Raw genomic sequence first — 17,342 nt, 5'->3', positions numbered from 1 at the left:
AGCTTATTAAGAAAAGGTTGGAGCTATACAAATGAAAGGAACGACAAAAAGGTATAGGTATGATATCAATATACATTATATCTAATTAATGTACTTTAAAAATCTCTCTTTTCAATTTTGTATACGGTGATTAATAAAAACAAAAGCCCACGTTCAAAAAGGAGGCAAGATCTTATTAACAACCTTGACAGCATTAATCTTAAAAGTCAACTATATATATATATATATATACATATGTGCAAGATTTCATTAGCGTACACACGCCCAAATACATATTTGAAAAGAAAAAAATATACTATTTCTTTCCTATCACGTACATAACCATTAATTGCACTTTATTTTCCTGTATATGTTTTAAAGCTATACAAAATCACATAATAGTAAAGTAACCTTTTTACGTGTAAAATCTATATATGCCTATATTTGACTAACCAAAAAAAAGAATAGAAACACGCACCCGTTATATATATAACGACAAAAGAGAAAATTACTCAACTAATATATCCTTCATATCTATACACGCACATGCACATGATAACTCCATAATCCAAAATATATACTGTACATTTATCCTTAAGAAAGGAAGCTGTCTTCCCTAGGTATTTTACTTAACTGAAAAATAACTTATAACGTATATATATAAATATGTATATACATTTATATATATAAAAAAAAATCTCACATAACAAAATTTAATTTCTGAAATGGCTAAAAGAATAAAAATCGGGGTTTCACAATCTCCCCTACTTATTGGAATTTTCGTCCCGATAATTAATATAAGGGCTGAGATAGAACATAAAGATTCTTACTTGACAACACTAAGCTTCTAGGAAAAGGTTGGGATATCGCAATCTCATATCATCCTCGCGCTCCCAAGTTGCTTCTTCGATTTTATGATTACGCCAAAGAACCTTGACTAACGGAATCACCTTGTTCCTTAGGATCTTTTCTTCACGATCAAGAATTTGTACTGGTTTTTCTTCATACGTCAAGTCTTCGTGTACTTCGATAGGCTCTTGGATTAGTTCATGATTTGGACCGGGTAGGTACTTTTTGAGCATTGAGACGTGAAACACATTGTGCACCGATGCTAACTCAGGATTCAGAGCTAGACGGTAGGCTACTTTTCCGATTCTGTCTGTGATCTCGAAAGGACCAATGTACCTCGGGCTCAATTTTCCCTTCTTTCCGAATCTCATCACGCCCTTGAGAGGTGCTACCTTCAAGAATACGAAGTCTCCTACTTGAAATTCCAGTGGTCGCCTCCTCTTGTCAGCGTAGCTCTTCTGTCGGCTTTGGGCAGTTCCCATTCGATCTCATATCTTCTTGAGAGCTTCAGTGGTGTCTCGAATAAAATCTATCTTCTCGAGGCTATTTTCTCCGGATTCGAACCAGTGAATCGGGGATCGACACTTTCTACCATAAAGAGCTTCATATGGGGCGACGCCGATTGAAGCTTGGTAGCTATTGTTGTATGAAAATTCAATAAGTGGTAGCCTCTTATTCCAACTCCCACCAAAATCCATGACACATGCTCGTAGCATATCTTCTAAGGTCTGAATAGTCCTTTCGGATTGGCCATCCGTTTGGGGGTGAAATGCAGTACTGAACTTCAGTTGTGATCCTATAGACTTTTGCACACACCTCCAGAAGTTAGAAGTGAAGCGACCGTCACGATCTGAGATGATGGACAAAGGAACGCCATGCAGTCTCACTACGTTATTAACGTATAGCTCATCCAACTTCTTTTACCCATATAGCATCATAACCCTCAATTGTCTTAGGTAAACCAACCACAAAATCCATTGTGATTTGTTCCCACTTCCATTCAGGAACCTCGATTGGTTGTAACTCTCCAACTGGTCGTTTATGTTCGGCCTTCACTTTTTGGCAGGTAAGACATTTACTGACGAACTTTGCAACGTCGCCCTTCATTCCGTTCCACCAGAAGTGGTCTCGGAGGCCTTGATACATTTTCGTGGAACCTGGGTGAACTGAATATGGAGTCTCATGTGCTTCGGTCAAAATCTGCCTTCGTAACTCATTTTCGTTGGGTACACAGATCCTTCCATCGAAAAAGAGTACATCATTCTCTGCAAGAGAAAATTTTGACTCCTGACCTTCCACTGCATTGTCCTTCAACCTTGATATCTCAGGATCACGTCTTTGCGCTTCTTTGATTCTCTCGAACAAATCCGATTTTAAGGTCATGTTGGCTAATCCCCAGGTGACAATTTCAACTTCCATGTTGTTGATTTCGCCAACAAGTTGAGGAGATAATGCATGCATCATCGATAGTCGAGCCTCATCTTTCCTACTTAACGCATCAGCTACCACGTTCGCCTTTCCGGGATGGTAATGAATACCACAATCGTAATCCTTAACCAATTCTAGCCACCTTCTTTGTCTCATGTTCAACTCTTTCTGAGTGAAAATGTACTTTAAGCTCTTATGATCGGTAAATATCTCACACCGAACACCATACAAGTAGTGTCTCCAAATCTTGAGGGCAAACACCACTGCGGCTAACTCCAAATCATGAGTAGGATAATTCCTCTCGTGGTTTTTGAGTTTTCGTGACGCATAAGCCACGACTTTGCCGTTTTGCATTAACACAGCACCGAGACCTGTCTTTGATGCATCGCTGTAGATAGACAAAGGTTCTCCACTTTCAGGGACTATAAGGATTGGAGCGGTGGTGAGTCTTCTCTTCAACTCGCGAAAACTCTGTTCACACTTCTCGGTCCACTCATACTTCTTATCTTTCTTTGTGAGGACGGTGAGTGGAGCAGCTAATGTAGAAAATCCTTCCACAAATCTTCTATAGTAACCTGCTAGACCGAGAAAACTCCTTATCCTTATCTCTGTCACACTTCGAGGTGGCTTCCAATCATTCACGGATTCTATCTTGGCAGGATCGACGGAGATTTCGTCTTTAGAAACCACGTGTCCGAGAAAATGCACTTTATCCAACCAAAATTCACACTTCGAGAATTTGGCATACAGTTGATGTTGTCTCAGCGTCTGGAGTGCAACTCGTAAGTGTCCCTCGTGGTCTTCGACGCTCTTGGAGTAAATCAGTATGTCATCAATGAAGACGATAACAAACTTATCCAAGACGTCGCTAAAGATCCTATTCATCATATCCGTGAATGCTGCTGGAGCGTTAGTGAGTCCAAAAGGCATGACAGTGAATTCGTAATGACCATAGCGGGTGCGAAAAGCTGTCTTTGGGATATCGTCATCCTTGACCCGTAACTGATGATAGCCAGATCGCAAATCTATCTTCGAGAATACCTTCGCCCCCTTGAGTTGGTCAAACAAGTCATCAATCATTGGAAGAGGATACTTGTTCTTGACCGTCACTTTATTTAGCTCTCGGTAGTCAATACACATGCGAAAAGACCCATCCTTCTTTTTGACAAATAGAACGGGTGCTCCCCAAGGTGAATGACTAGGGCGAATAAATCCCTTATCTAACAATTCTTGAAGTTGAGATTGTAATTCTTTGAGCTCGCCAGGGGCCATACGATAGGGTGCTTTGGAAATTGGACCTGTTCCAGGTAGCAACTCGATTGCGAAAGAAATCTCACGTTCGGGCGCTAAACCAGGGAGATCTTCAGGAAAAACGTCAACATATTCCCTCACCACTTGCACATCTTGTGGTTTTGTTTCGACCTCCTTCGTCTTGTCCACCACAGACGCTAGGTATCCATGACACCCTTTACTCATCAATCTCTTAGCTTGCAATGCTGACACCATCATCTTTGGTTTCTTGAGTGGTCTTCCTAGCAAGGTGAACCTCTTCCCCGTCACCGGTTTGAAGGTTACTCTTTTTCGCCGACAATCGATCATTGCATTATTCTCCACCAAGAAGTCCATACCCAAGATGGCATCAAAGTATTTCATTTCTAAGACAATGAAGTCATTCTTTAGCTCTTGTTCACTTATAATTATCGATACCTCTTTGAGACAATATTCCGATAATAACATATCGCCAGACGGTAATGCCGTCCTGAAAACCTTCTTAGTTTTAACTACACTATTGTCTAATCTCCTAGCCAGTTCTAACGAAATAAAGCAATGCGTAGCACCAGAGTCAAAAAATACTAAGGCATCAAGATGAGCTATAGGAAGCTGACCTACTACTACATTCGAAGAGCTGGCTAAGGCATCGGCGTTGGTGTAGACGTAGATACGAGCTTGAGCTGGTGGTGGCATTTGGGTGGATGTAGGTGCTTCCAAACGACCCAAAGAGATTTGTGGCCCTTCTAGTGCGGTCGGCATGTAGTTGAGTCGCCCGTTCCGATTCTGAGGCTGGTATTGTCCACTCTGAACAAAATTCGGCTTCGGGCAGTCCTTGAGTGTCACGACCCGCGAGCGATAGCTCGCCCACGAACCGCGACTGATCAACTCAAATCTGTACATAACTCATAATATAAACACATAAATTAAACATAATAAAATAGTTTGCGAAAATTCGGGGAAATTTTTCGCTTTTATAACTTAGAGTCTTATAGCGACTCCTATACAAATATGTTCCGGAACGTTTTAACAGAAGACACTAACCCCTGAATTAAGAAACCCCATAGCCCATAGGTCAAGGCAATACGCGCTCGGTCTCGGTCTTCAATCTCGTTTCCCGCTTACCACATTTTCCCTTATCTACATTACCAAGGGTCATAAAACTATGAGTCGATTGACTCAGTAAGTGGGAGTCTATCTATTAAGTAAAACGACTAATGCCATGTGACGTGCACACAAATATACAAGAATGCAGAATGCAGATACATATGATTCAAGAGCATGCCTAACGCGGGGCCTCGCTCTACGCTATCACTTGCCATTCCACAAGGTTATACAACATCCCCTGCTACAACCCTTGGAATGACAAGAAGCCAACCTCAGACTTCGAGCAGTAGTCATCAGTAGCTTAAGTGTTTTAAGACTGTCTGGGATCCACTAGTGGTACCATCTTCATTTGGGCGCCGGCGCTACGTGTCGTCATGACACAGCAAATGGGCTCGCCGGGGCGACCTTTCCCATTGCTAGAACGGGGTGCTCTCAGCAGCTCCCGTGGAGTACTCAGCGCCATCAGGACGGTCTTAGTCCTCAACACGAGTCGGAACTCGTGGGTACCACCGACAACATTATTTATTGTTTGGATACTCTAGCTTATAGAGTATACAACTAATTACAAACAGGAGAGCGTCTCGGGATAAATCCCGAAAGAATTATGGTTTCCCTTTCATGCTCGTTAAGTGTTTTAGATTGAAGACTCAGGATGTGACTCCCGGTACTTCTACCCTCGGCTCGAATCCGAGAGTCTAACATGCTCTCCTGTCACCTCCGATCTAGCCAAACTCTATGGTTAGCAGAGGGATCTAACAACAACAAAGCAACAACGTGGTTGGTTCAAGTTAGCGTTTGAACCTAACGGGCGTACCCGAACTAAGTTTTCAAGCAAGAGTGGCCGAAGCCTTAACTTTCAAGTTTATTCATTTTAGGGCTTTCAGCTACTCTTGTTTACTAACAAGTAAATGCACAAACAAACAGGGTTATTCCCTTGGTAAGTAGTTGACTTATATCTCCACACTTACCCGGAAAAGATCGTCTGAAAATTGGTTGACTTCTGGAGTTTCCTCGCTTTTCACGCTTCCCGAGACTCTACACATCCTGGAGCGTTATCACGTTCTGAGGCGTCGAGAAACTAAAACCCAAAGTTGAAAACTCATTAGTTAATGATCCGAAAGGTGATGACAAGCTTAAGGTTCGTTATCGGGATTCACTGCGAGTCGGTTCAGGGGTTCGAGAATTTAATTAACTTATTTCCCGGCTTTTCGGAATTTGAACTTATTCAAGACTCGTACGAATTCGTACCAGAGAATGAGTACGAAATAAAATCCAAATCATTATTTAACGAGTCTTAAATAAATTAAATGAATAATCCGAAAATAGTACAAACCGAGAATTCTAAATGAATTAACCAAAAATTAAATTCTCGAACATCTCTTAATAAATAATTAATAATCCTTGAGTACAAATCTCAAATCCAAAATTAAGACTCGAGTCTAACGCTATAAAGCGATAAACGACTCACGAGTGAGATCGAGCTTTAAAAACTTTTTCTGAATTCACTATACTTCGGCTTTGACGCGTTCAGTTCCGCCGGCTCTCGCTCGATTCTATCCGATCTGTGACTGAGCTGTGAAATTCAGAAATAAACATCGAGTCAATTTACAAATCCAATTCCCGACTCGACTTAGAACCCGAAATCAAACCACTGATAACATAATTTGTCACAAAATCTCTAATCTTGTCAACAAAACCCATAATCTTGTCAACAAATCACTTTAGTTGACATAAACTTCACATTTCTATCTCAAAAAACCACTCATAAAAACCGAGCCTACATATATCACATTTCAAAACAAGTCTCACGGCCAAGTAAACTCACAGCCACAACAAAGAGCCACACGGCCATCATCAAATTCCAAATCAAACCACATCAATACTGTCAAAATCTCAGTTCATCACAGCCTCATACTTCTAGCACAACAATGATCATCACCAACTCAGAATTTCAAATCAACATACACGCTGAGCAAGAGAAATTCATTCGGCCAAACTCAATAACACGGCACAAAACCAAATCTCAACAATTCGAGTCCAAACCTCAAAATCAAGCTCAAATAACAACTAAACACAATCAATTTCTCAAAATCCTCATAGAACTCGAAATCCCCAAATCAATCTCATGAAACCCTAACTCTTGAATTCAATTTGGGTAAGAGGATTTTACCTTGTTTCTGGAGGAATTACACTCTTCGGTGTTCACCTTTTTCTTCACCGGCGTCTACTCTAGCTCGCGGCGGCTCAAGCTTCACGGCGGCTCAGCGGCGGTCGCTCGGTCTCGGCTGGATGGTGCGCGCACGGCTCAGTGATGAGGCACTCGACGAGCACACGCAAGGAAAAAGAAGAGGAGATGGAAGGGTGGGGCTGGAGGGTTGAGCGGCCGGAGGAAGAGCTCTCAGTTGCTGCTGTCCAATTTTTTTTTCCTTCGTTATCCTTTGCAGGTTGAGCGCGCGGTGAGGAGAAGAAGAGAGAAGAAATATCGTGCAAAATGAAGAAGAAGAAAGTAGAAAGATCAGGAAGAAGGAAAGGAAGAGAGAAATGGTGAGGTGTCCGAATTCAAGAGGATGAGGAAGAAAATTGCCACATGGCAGCTCCTCACTTAGCCACACGGAAAATAAGTGGCCCACCACATTTTTGACACGTCACTCACCAGACAGCCCTTCTTCAACTTTTTCTTTCAATCTCGTCCTTCAATTTGTTGCACATTAGTCCTTTCAAAATAAAATTTCTCAATCTTGTCCTTAATTAATTTTAAAAAAAACCCGAGAGAATTCTCATTCGTTTTCGAATAATTTAAATATATTTAAGGTTTCTCGGAAATAATTCTCGTCCTTGAGAATTTATTTCTTAAATTAAATTCCGGAATATTTCCTCGGAAAATAATTTATTACTCGAGACGAACTCGATAAATCCTTTATTTATTCCGAAATTTTCCATTACCTTAAAATAATTTAAATTAACTCTCTAAACTTCAACGTCCATAATTCATTCAAGAACTTACTTGTAACACACGAAAGCTCATTTATTAACCGTAAATTACAAACGGCGAGATTCAAAAGTTTATTCTTTACATTGAGGAAGTGACCCGGCTGATCACACTTGAAGCAGGTCACGATCCCTCTCCGGCACTCTCCAGGATGCATCTTTCCACAAGTCTTGCATACTGGAAAATTTGTCCCCTCTACCTTGACCTTGTTGTTGGCGTTACCTCCGTTACTGGGATGAGTCCTTTTCTTCCCATTCCCATTTCCATGGGGTTGCGCCCTGAAGCCTTGATTGTTGCGGTTGAGTTGATGGTTACTTGGTTGGTTTGGCTTCTTATTGGTTTCGGGACCCTTGTTTTGAGCTCTATCTTCTTTCTGAGCCTTATAAAATTGGGCCCTTTCCTTCTTCACTTGGATCAAGTGATACTCAGCTCGCATGGCACGTTCAAGACAATCGGCAACCGTAGTAGGTGGCTGACTTCCACTATCAATGGCTAAAGCCAACTCTGGTTGGAACATGCTCATCATACGTCTGACCCTTTCGGTCTCTGTCGGAACCAAGTGTGGGCACAATCTCGCCAATTGGTTGAATTTACTAACCGCCTCAGTCACGGTCATCGAGCCTTGTTTCAGCTCCGAAAACTCCTTCTGTTGAACATTCATTGCCCTCATGTTGAAATACTTCTTGCTGAACTCTTCCAAAAAGTCATCCCAAGTCATAGTTCGCATATCCCTCCTTGTTGCCACTGTTTCCCACCAGTAACGCGCGTCTCTCTTCATGACAAATGAAGAACATATGACCTTCTCCTGCTCGGTTATGTTCATGAAGTTGAAGTTCGTCTTGATCTCCGATATCCATTCGTCAGCTACTAACGGGTCGGTCAATCCTTCGAATTCGGGGGCTCTTATCCTCATGAACCTCTCGAATAGGTCAACAAGAACATTGACTTGATGAATTGGAGGTACACCCCGAGGAATAGCTTATGCTGCCGCATGCATTGGAACATGGGCTGGCGGTGGCGGTTGTTCCCCTTCTTCAACCTCTTCATTTTCCTGACGAAGCTAGTTCCTCAACTCGTGTATTTCGGCTTCTTGAGTTTCGATACGATGTAGTAAGGTGGTTACTAGAACTACTAGCTCAGGTTGGCCAGCTGGCTGAGCAGCAGGGGCAGGGTCGTGTGGATGTTCTGCTTCTTCTTGTTCGGGAAAAGGGGCAGCCTAAGGGGCATCTTGATTAGGAACCTCAGTGGCAACTCTGCCTCTTCCTCTTCCTCGGCCTCGTGAAATTCAAAAACGCATATCCATGTTATTACACCACTCTCGTGTGCCAATAATGCATGTCACCTCGCTACTTAGAACTGGAGGTTTCGTCTCTAGGAATTTGATCAGGAGGTTGCTATCGTCATTGCAGCCTCGGGTTTCCGCAATCACGTGTTTTGTTACTTCATCATCCATCTAATAAGAGAGGTAAGAATAAAAAAAAAAAACTAAAGGTACAAAATAAAACCAAAACTAACTTACTTGAGTAGGGGATGCAACCGCGCGATCGAATAGCGAGGGTGGTCGTAGGTTCATAGCTCTGATACCAACTGTGACGACCCGACTTTTCGGACCGTCATACTAAGCTTAATTATCTTACTTAGAAGAAAACTAGTGGATAATTTTTTTTTAAACATTGTTTCATATATTTATAAAGTTTGGACTTTAAAATAAAACAATCTTTGAAAATAACCAACATTTGAAATCTTACAAAAATATTTGATGAATATAAGAGAAATAATTAATTCAGAATTCCAAACTAAAGTAGATGGTTGAAATATTCAACGGAAATAAAACCATAAGAATTCAACTTCAGTTTTGCAAAACTAATTAAACTTGGAAAGTATCTTAAGCATAAAAATCTCAAACCGAGTGTTTAGAAAATTTCGTAGCGGAAGTCTTTTAAATAAGTGAGCGGAACCACAACCCAACCCCTTAGCCATCGAACGCCGCTAATCCACCCTCCTCACTTGTTCATTTGTTGCTTACCTACAATACGGACGAATACACATAATATGAGCTAACGCTCAGCGAGAATAACTATAACTCACAAAAAGATGAGTAATGCAATGCATGAACCGATTATTAGTGTTTTAGTTCTAACGGTGTCATGGTCTTTCGTATCATAAATCTTATCATATTTTATTCGGGGTGCCCCTAGAGTAGTCGTACCAATTTCAGTGTACACTTTGGAAACGAACTACGGGGCTGCGACCTCCCATAGTACGCACCATCTAATAAACATATCATATGAGAAAACTCCATTTATGAGCCCGTAGGTCGGCTCGAGAGAATTCTCTTAATACCTCCATAGCTCGAGGCGGTACGACTCCCTTACTTATCTTATCACTTGATTATTTGCGTTACATACAAAGATGACATATGATGTAAACTTAATTAAAACATGCTAATAAATAGAACATGTTATGCCAAAGTTGTACTAAACTCATACATAAACTCATCATAACAAGACATAACATAATAATCACAATTCACTCAATAACATATACAAGCACATAAGATCACACAATCAATCATATAACTCATATTAACCAATTCAGATCGCACACTCATCATAATTAATTTTAAACTAATCCGTATTGTAGTGAGATTATTCTCACCTTGTTTCGGGAACGTGCGAACGATCGGAAACGTATTTGGCTCGAGACCTAAACGAAGAAAAAAAAATGAATAAAGCTTATCACTAACTATCTCTGGTACTCTTAAAAAAACATACAAGGCTGCTGGAAAAAAAAGAATTCCAGAACTGAAAATTGGACATGAAAAGACCAAAATACCCTTAATCCTAAAGTATCGGGGAAAAAACGTTTTCTGGAAAAATTCTGAAAAATTTAAAGAAGCTAGAGAATAAAAAACTGAACGTTTTCATCTTCAGTGGTGTTACCAAAATCGGATCCCAAATAACAGAACTGAATTAAAAGTATAAGACGCTTTAAAAAAAAATTCTGGAACCTATCTGCGCACTGTTACAAAATTTCAGTTTAGAAATAGTTCTGCTAATTAAAAACTCATCAAAATTTTATCATATAATATAAACATATAAAAGTATCTTGTATAAAAATTTCATTCCAAAATACATCTTCTAGGTATTTAAAAAAAAAAAACAAGACCTTGCTGATTGAATTCATGTAAAACTATATGCGCACCGATGGTAAAGGTTATTTTATAAAATAAATCATTCAACTAAAAGAATCAAACACGCTGTTTGGATTATGAGGAAAAACAATTCTACGTACCGACGGTAAAAGATTTTTAGAATAAAAACGGTTTATCCAAAAATTATGAACTTTTAAAAGTATGCTGAAAACATCTTGAATATTCATAAGTGAAAATATCAAATTAAAATAAAACCTTTAGATATTTAAATCAAAGCGTTTTCATACTGTCCAAAAAGTAATACAAAACAATAGGTATTACTTTAACCATAAAGAACGTTTATATAAAAGATTGAGGTTTTCTTATGTTCTCTTTTTTTTTAAAGATATCAACAACGACATATGGATCATTACTCTAAAAAAAAAAACCTTCTCCCATAAAGAAAACCAACGCATGCAAAAGAAAAGAAAAGTTATATAAAAAAAATACCTCTCATTTGGTCAGAGAGTAAATTCCAACAATTTGCTAGGAACAAAACGAAAATGAGGAAGGAAAACCACCTAATAACTTTGATGTATTCGGTCTTACGCTTTTTTTTTTCTTTTTCTTTTTCTGGGATAGTGTTTTGAAAAAGGGAAAATATCAATACTATCCCTCGTGTTTAATCGAAATGCGAGATTTATCCCCTCTATTTCTAGAAATATCAGACATATCCCTTTAGTTTAATATAAATGACATATACCTCCCCTAAAAAAATGTTATATTACAAATATCACCCTTTTCGTTTATTTTTTACAAAAAAATAATTTGAACTCCCCAAAGTACCCTTAGTAGAATAGATATTTATTTACTATTTTATTAAAAAAAAAAATCAAAATCTCTCTTTATAAAAAAAATCCTCAACTTTTTATAAAGAAATTTTTTAATTTAAACTTTTTGTATATAGAATAGAAAATAAAAAATTATTTCATTAAGGGTATTTTGGGGAGTTCAAATTATTTTGTTGTAAAAAATAAACGAAAAATGGTGATATTTGTAATATAAATTTTTTTTAGGGGATGTATATGTCATTTATATGAAATTGAAGGGATATGTATGATATTTCTAGAAATAGAGGAGATAAATCTCGCATTTCGATTAAACACGAGGGATACTGTTGATATTTTCCCTTTCAAAAAGGATGTTTTGATAGCTTATTAAGAAAAGGTTGGAGCTATACAAATGAAAGGAACGACAAAAAGGCATAGGTATGATATCAATATACATTATATCTAATTAATGTACTTTAAAAATCACTCTTTTCAATTTTGTATACGGTGATTAATAAAAACAAAAGCCCACGTTCAAAAAGGAGGCAAGATCTTATTAACAACCTTGACAGCATTAATCTTAAAAGTCAACTATATATATATATATATATACACATATGTGCAAGATTTCATTAGCGTACACACGCCCAAATACATATTTGAAAAGAAAAAAATATACTATTTCTTTCCTATCACGTACATAACCATTAATTGCACTTTATTTTCCTGTATATGTTTTAAAGCTATACAAAATCACATAATAATAAAGTAACCTTTTTACGTGTAAAATCTATATATGCCTATATTTGACTAACCAAAAAAAAGAATGGAAACACGCACCCGTTATTCTTAAGAAAGGAAGCTGTCTTCCCTAGGTATTTTACTTGACTGAAAAATAACTTATAACCTATATATATAAATATGTATATACATTTATATATATAAAAAAAAAATCTCACATAACAAAATTTAATTTCTGAAATGGCTAAAAGAATAAAAATCGGGGTTTCACACCAGTCGCACCCAATACCACTTAAAATCAGCGAATTTTTTTTTTCATTTTTGGAGCCCTTTGGGTGCGACAAGTCGCACCTGTTGCCCATTTAGGTGCGACTTGGTGCCCTTCCGCACCAGAAAGACTTATTTGTAGTAGTGCAAGTTCACCGAGGTATGCCTCATCTTTTTTCTGTCTATAATTTCCAGCTTCGCTTAGAAAAAGTTAGATTTTTTTTTAATAAGACATGCGACCTAATCGACTGGCTGGAAGGTGTTCGAAGAGGAAATTGACGTTGTAGGCGTTGCGATATTCTTGTATATATATATATATATATTATATATATATATATATATATATATATATATATATATATACCACAATACATAGAACATACTGTTCCCATGTGATTTCCCACTCAAACTAGGTCTAATATGCACATGATCTTTACTATTGGATTTACCATAATCTATGATACTCATTGACCTTCATAACCGGAAATTAGTTGACAACTAGGGGCTGTGTTTTGACCAACTTTTAGACAAAAATGCACCTAAAAGTATTTAAATCTTAATTTTTGAAAATAAATTCCGATGATTTCTGTTAGGAATCCCACATTGAAAATGAATGAGAATTAACTATAATTTATAATTGTCATTGATTACTCTTTTCATTGTCAATTGATTTTGAGATGAAAATATGTGATACGTCCATAAAATCTGTTGATTTTTGTTGATTTACAATGACTTAATTAATTTTTTATTTTTTATTTTTTTGATGACTTACGATAGTTTCCAATGATTTATGATGGTTTTCGATGACATACATGATTTCAATACTTTCAGAGGTTTTTTTTTTTTTTTTTTTGTCTAAAAGATTGATAAAAGTTAAGTTTCAATTTTTTTTTTTAAATAACAGATTTAGGTCTTGATATTTTGTTAATTATGAAATTGATACTATAAAATTTCTCAAACCAAGCACAATTGTGAAAAAAAAAAAAAACCAAAAAATCGGAGGGAGAAGAGAGTGGAATGAACAAGGAGGGGAAAAAGAGAAAATATATAAAAAAAAAAAAAAAATGCTGTGTTCATATTATAATGGAAGCATATACACACGAATCATTTACGGTTTATCCAGTAACTTTTGTGGGTATTATGAACCTAGCTATCATTGAATTTCTCTAAATTTGATGTGGATTTTCCTTCGCTCACATTGGAAGCATATAAACACGATGTACTATTATTTTATTTTACTCTCTACTAATTTATATCCTGAAGTCTCATTTTTTTTTTTATATAAGATATATGTATGTACTTATAAGTATTATTCATTATCTAACAGAAATATGCGTCGAGCTATTCTTATAAAAATATAATAAAAAAATGTTAAAACGGTAAAAATTCAGGATGTAATAATAGATGTTCATTACATGTAGTCCCAACAAAAGAAAAACATGTATGTGAATAGGACAATTTTTTTAAATTTGGAGATATATATATATATATATATATATATATATATATATATATATATATATATATATATCCTTTTTTTTCATGCGTTGGCCACTTTTCTGGATTGTGCATCTGGTTTCTTTTATGAGTCACGACATAATTTATTACCCCGCTTTAAAAGCTTACATAAATTTCTGTTTGTTGCGTATTGATTATCCTGCCTTGGAATGTGATGGACCCATCACACATGTTATTGTTTTGTATGTTATCATATTTCTAATAGAAAAATCCGTTCATTTTAAAAAATAAATCATGTTGTTTGATTGGATCGTTCATGTGGCGTAGTTTGGTATGAGACAAAGAGATCATTGTCCAACAATCAAGGTGGAACATTGTATGATTACTGAATATAATAGAAAGTTTACTTTATTAGCATTATTGATTAGTGAATTGTTTTCTCATTAGAATCAATAACTATCATCTATAGCATTCGTATTAAACTGAATTACATGTTGGGCATCTAAGTTCAAGCGGTGAGCTAAAATGTGGCCGGTGATTGATCCATGCTTAGAGAGCTGGATCTAAAATCACATATGTCGAACGGAAGTGAAAGTTGATCACTTTGGGAGAGCATTCTACTCTTTTGTTAAGTGTACGGCTTTGACAGACTTTGGTTGTTGATGTGTCGTTTAAGTACCGTTACGGTACACTAATCAGACTTGCTATGATGGTAACAGTGAGACTTAATCTAAATTTTGAAGTGATCATCGACTTCAAGGTTGTATTACCGAGTTCTTTGACTCATTCGTTAATGGCTACTTGAAGATGCCTAAGTACTTATGTCTAGGGATTTCGGGATATAATATGAGCGGAAAGTGATTCATAAATACGGAATTCAGCCTTCGTGAAAGAAGGTCAATGTTCACTCGCTTAAGAGTTGATTCCAGAATTGATTGATTGTGTACACTTTCGTAGTAAGTACGTAGGAAAGATCATTCGTTGGGGAAGCAATGATGCTTAGGGCTCATATCAAGAAAGGTATAATGTAATAATTGGCATTTCTCTATACGAGTTGAACCTGGAAGATTGAGCTCATGAACCGACTATATCAATGGACACTTTTACGATGAATAAAGAATAATTATATTAATAAGAAGAGTGCAGTCTCGGCTCATGTTGTGGAGTGACGCCGAGATTGACGAATTGTTTAAATATGAGAAACGACTTTTTCGTTTATTTATTCGGATTTGTGGGAACTTTTGTTACTAGGTCCATAGTCCCCGAGTTGGTTTCTGATAAAGATGAATAAGAACTCTCAAGTAATAATAAGAATTATTGTTTACAATCTCACAGTTGTAAATTTTCTAGCAGGATTATTTCGGAAAATTTTCTTTTTGCCAGATTAATTATTTATTGTTTGAACAAGTATTTAATTAATTTAATTTTAAGTCGGGCCTATTGGACACTGTAAAATTTAAAAGCTAAAGTAGACGCCTACTTTAGAGTTTTAATACCCAATATTCTCTCTGTAAGTTGTTGGTAGATTTGTTGAAAAAAAATCAAGTAACTAAATAATGAACATAGAGAATAACAGTGGTTGAAATATTCTCTTTCCATTAAATAAAGAAATAAGATGTTGTCTTTATTAATCTCTCATAATTAGTTTTTTAATATCTAGGAGAGAATAATGGCTAAGTTATTTTCTTATCATTAAATAAAGAAATAAGATATTGTCATTGTTAATTAGTTTCCTAATATCTAGGAGAGAATAATGGTTGAAATATTCTCTCATCATTAAATAAGAAAATAAGATATTGTCCTTATTATTCTCTCATAACTAGTTTCCTTAAATCTAGGAAGAAAATAAGGAAATATAATATCCTAGATTTTGATCAGATAGTTAAGAGAAAAAGTAGAATTAATAGTCAAATATCCAATGGTTCATAATTGACTACATAATAGGAATATGTTGGGAATTGTTCCCTGTAACCGTGCAGAATATAATGAATTTCCTTATCTAGCTAATTAAGTATACGATTATTAATATGATCTAGATTTGCTAATTGAATAGTATAAACTAGAGAGCAACACAACTAACCGATTTATAATAAAATTTATCAGATTACTTACGTGTTTGTCAATATGCTATAGAATCTTCAATCGAATTCTTCAAGATCCAGTTCTGTGCTCCAACCACTCGATCTTCAAGCTTTAGTCTTCGGGAACAACGACATGTTTCTCGTCGTTTGGATCTCCAAGGATGATACCGTAAGCTTCCAAGCCGTAATCTCCGGATGAAATAAAAATAAAGTATGGGCAAACTCGTTATCTCACAATGACTACCGATTTAAAAGTTTGGGTTGTGTCATGTTTTTGGAATTGGAATCACGAGTTCCAAGGGAGAGGGAGATGGAGAGAGAGAAAATTCGGCCACTTAGAGAGAGAGAGAGTCTTGGCCGAAAATTTCAACTCCAATTGTTATCACACGTGTTACTTTTGTGTTCTCCATGACTCCTATTTATAGTGGTAGGTGTTAGGAATTCTTGCCCACGAGAAGATACTTATGTAAATTCTCGTTGAAATTATTAATAAAATAAAGTTTGACATTTATTATCTATTTGAATTGAAAGCGTTATTTCTTATTTAATAAGATTTATTAAACATTCATTATTCCATAGCCTCCGTATCTAACTGAGTCACGTGCTGGGCACCTGAGTTCGGGCGGTGTGCTAAAACATGGTCGATGACTGATATACGCCTGGAAAACTATATCTAAAGTCATATAAGTGGAACACATGGGTGAAGACTGATCACTATGTGGGAGCATTCTACACTTGTGGTAAGTGTACGACCCGGACAGGTCTTGGTGTAGATGTGTCGTTTAAGGACCGTTACGACAACTAACCGAGGCCACTATGATGGTCACAGTGAGACTTGATCTAAATCCTGAAGTGATCATCGACACTGGGTTATGTTACTGAGTTCTTTGACTCATTCGCTAAAAGGCTATTCATGCTAATCACAGCTTATGTCTTGGGAGTTTTCTCAGAGCATAATTCGAGTGGGAAATGATTTACAGATACGGAATCCAGCCTTCTTGGAAGAAGGTTAATGTTCTCTCACCTAAGGGTTGATTCCAGAACCGATAGATTGCGCGCACTTTCGAAGTAAGTAACGTTCGAAAGAATCTTTCGCTAGGGAAGCAACGATGCTTAGGGCTGATATGTATCAAGGGAAGTATAACGGAATAAATTGACTTCTCTGGATACGGGTTGAACCTGGATGATCTTGATCACGAACTGACTATATC

The 17,342-nt window shown here is 36.9% G+C and overlaps 1 protein-coding gene and 1 long non-coding RNA gene across 3 annotated transcripts; both read right to left on the bottom strand.

Moving 5' to 3' along the window:
* Nucleotides 1-818: 818 nt before the first annotated feature.
* LOC149383115 (uncharacterized) lies at nt 819-4,287 on the bottom strand. The gene is made up of 6 exons (XM_089627683.1): nt 4,143-4,287; nt 3,964-4,067; nt 3,478-3,864; nt 2,338-3,249; nt 1,536-1,631; nt 819-1,220 (listed from the first exon to the last, which is right to left on the bottom strand). The coding sequence occupies exons 1-6, from the start codon at nt 4,285-4,287 to the stop codon at nt 819-821; spliced, it is 2,046 nt and encodes a 681-aa protein (XP_089483809.1).
* Nucleotides 4,288-5,424: 1,137 nt separating this feature from the next.
* Nucleotides 5,425-7,137, bottom strand: LOC149383114 (uncharacterized). 2 transcript variants are annotated; one of them, XR_016301879.1, is made up of 3 exons: nt 6,803-7,137; nt 6,101-6,205; nt 5,425-5,694 (listed from the first exon to the last, which is right to left on the bottom strand). It is a non-coding gene; the product is annotated as an uncharacterized LOC149383114 (long non-coding RNA). The 2 variants fall into 2 exon arrangements; XR_016301878.1 differs by lacking the exon at nt 5,425-5,694 and having other exon boundaries at nt 5,913-6,205.
* Nucleotides 7,138-17,342: the final 10,205 nt, after the last annotated feature.

This window comes from Urtica dioica, chromosome 10, assembly GCF_054948205.1.
Source record: "Urtica dioica subsp. dioica isolate 48M chromosome 10, U.dioica_male_clone48M_v1_H2, whole genome shotgun sequence".
NCBI classification, from domain to species: Eukaryota; Viridiplantae; Streptophyta; class Magnoliopsida; order Rosales; family Urticaceae; genus Urtica; species Urtica dioica.
Note: the sequence above shows the minus strand (reverse complement) of the source record. Positions and strands in the feature narration are given on the sequence as shown.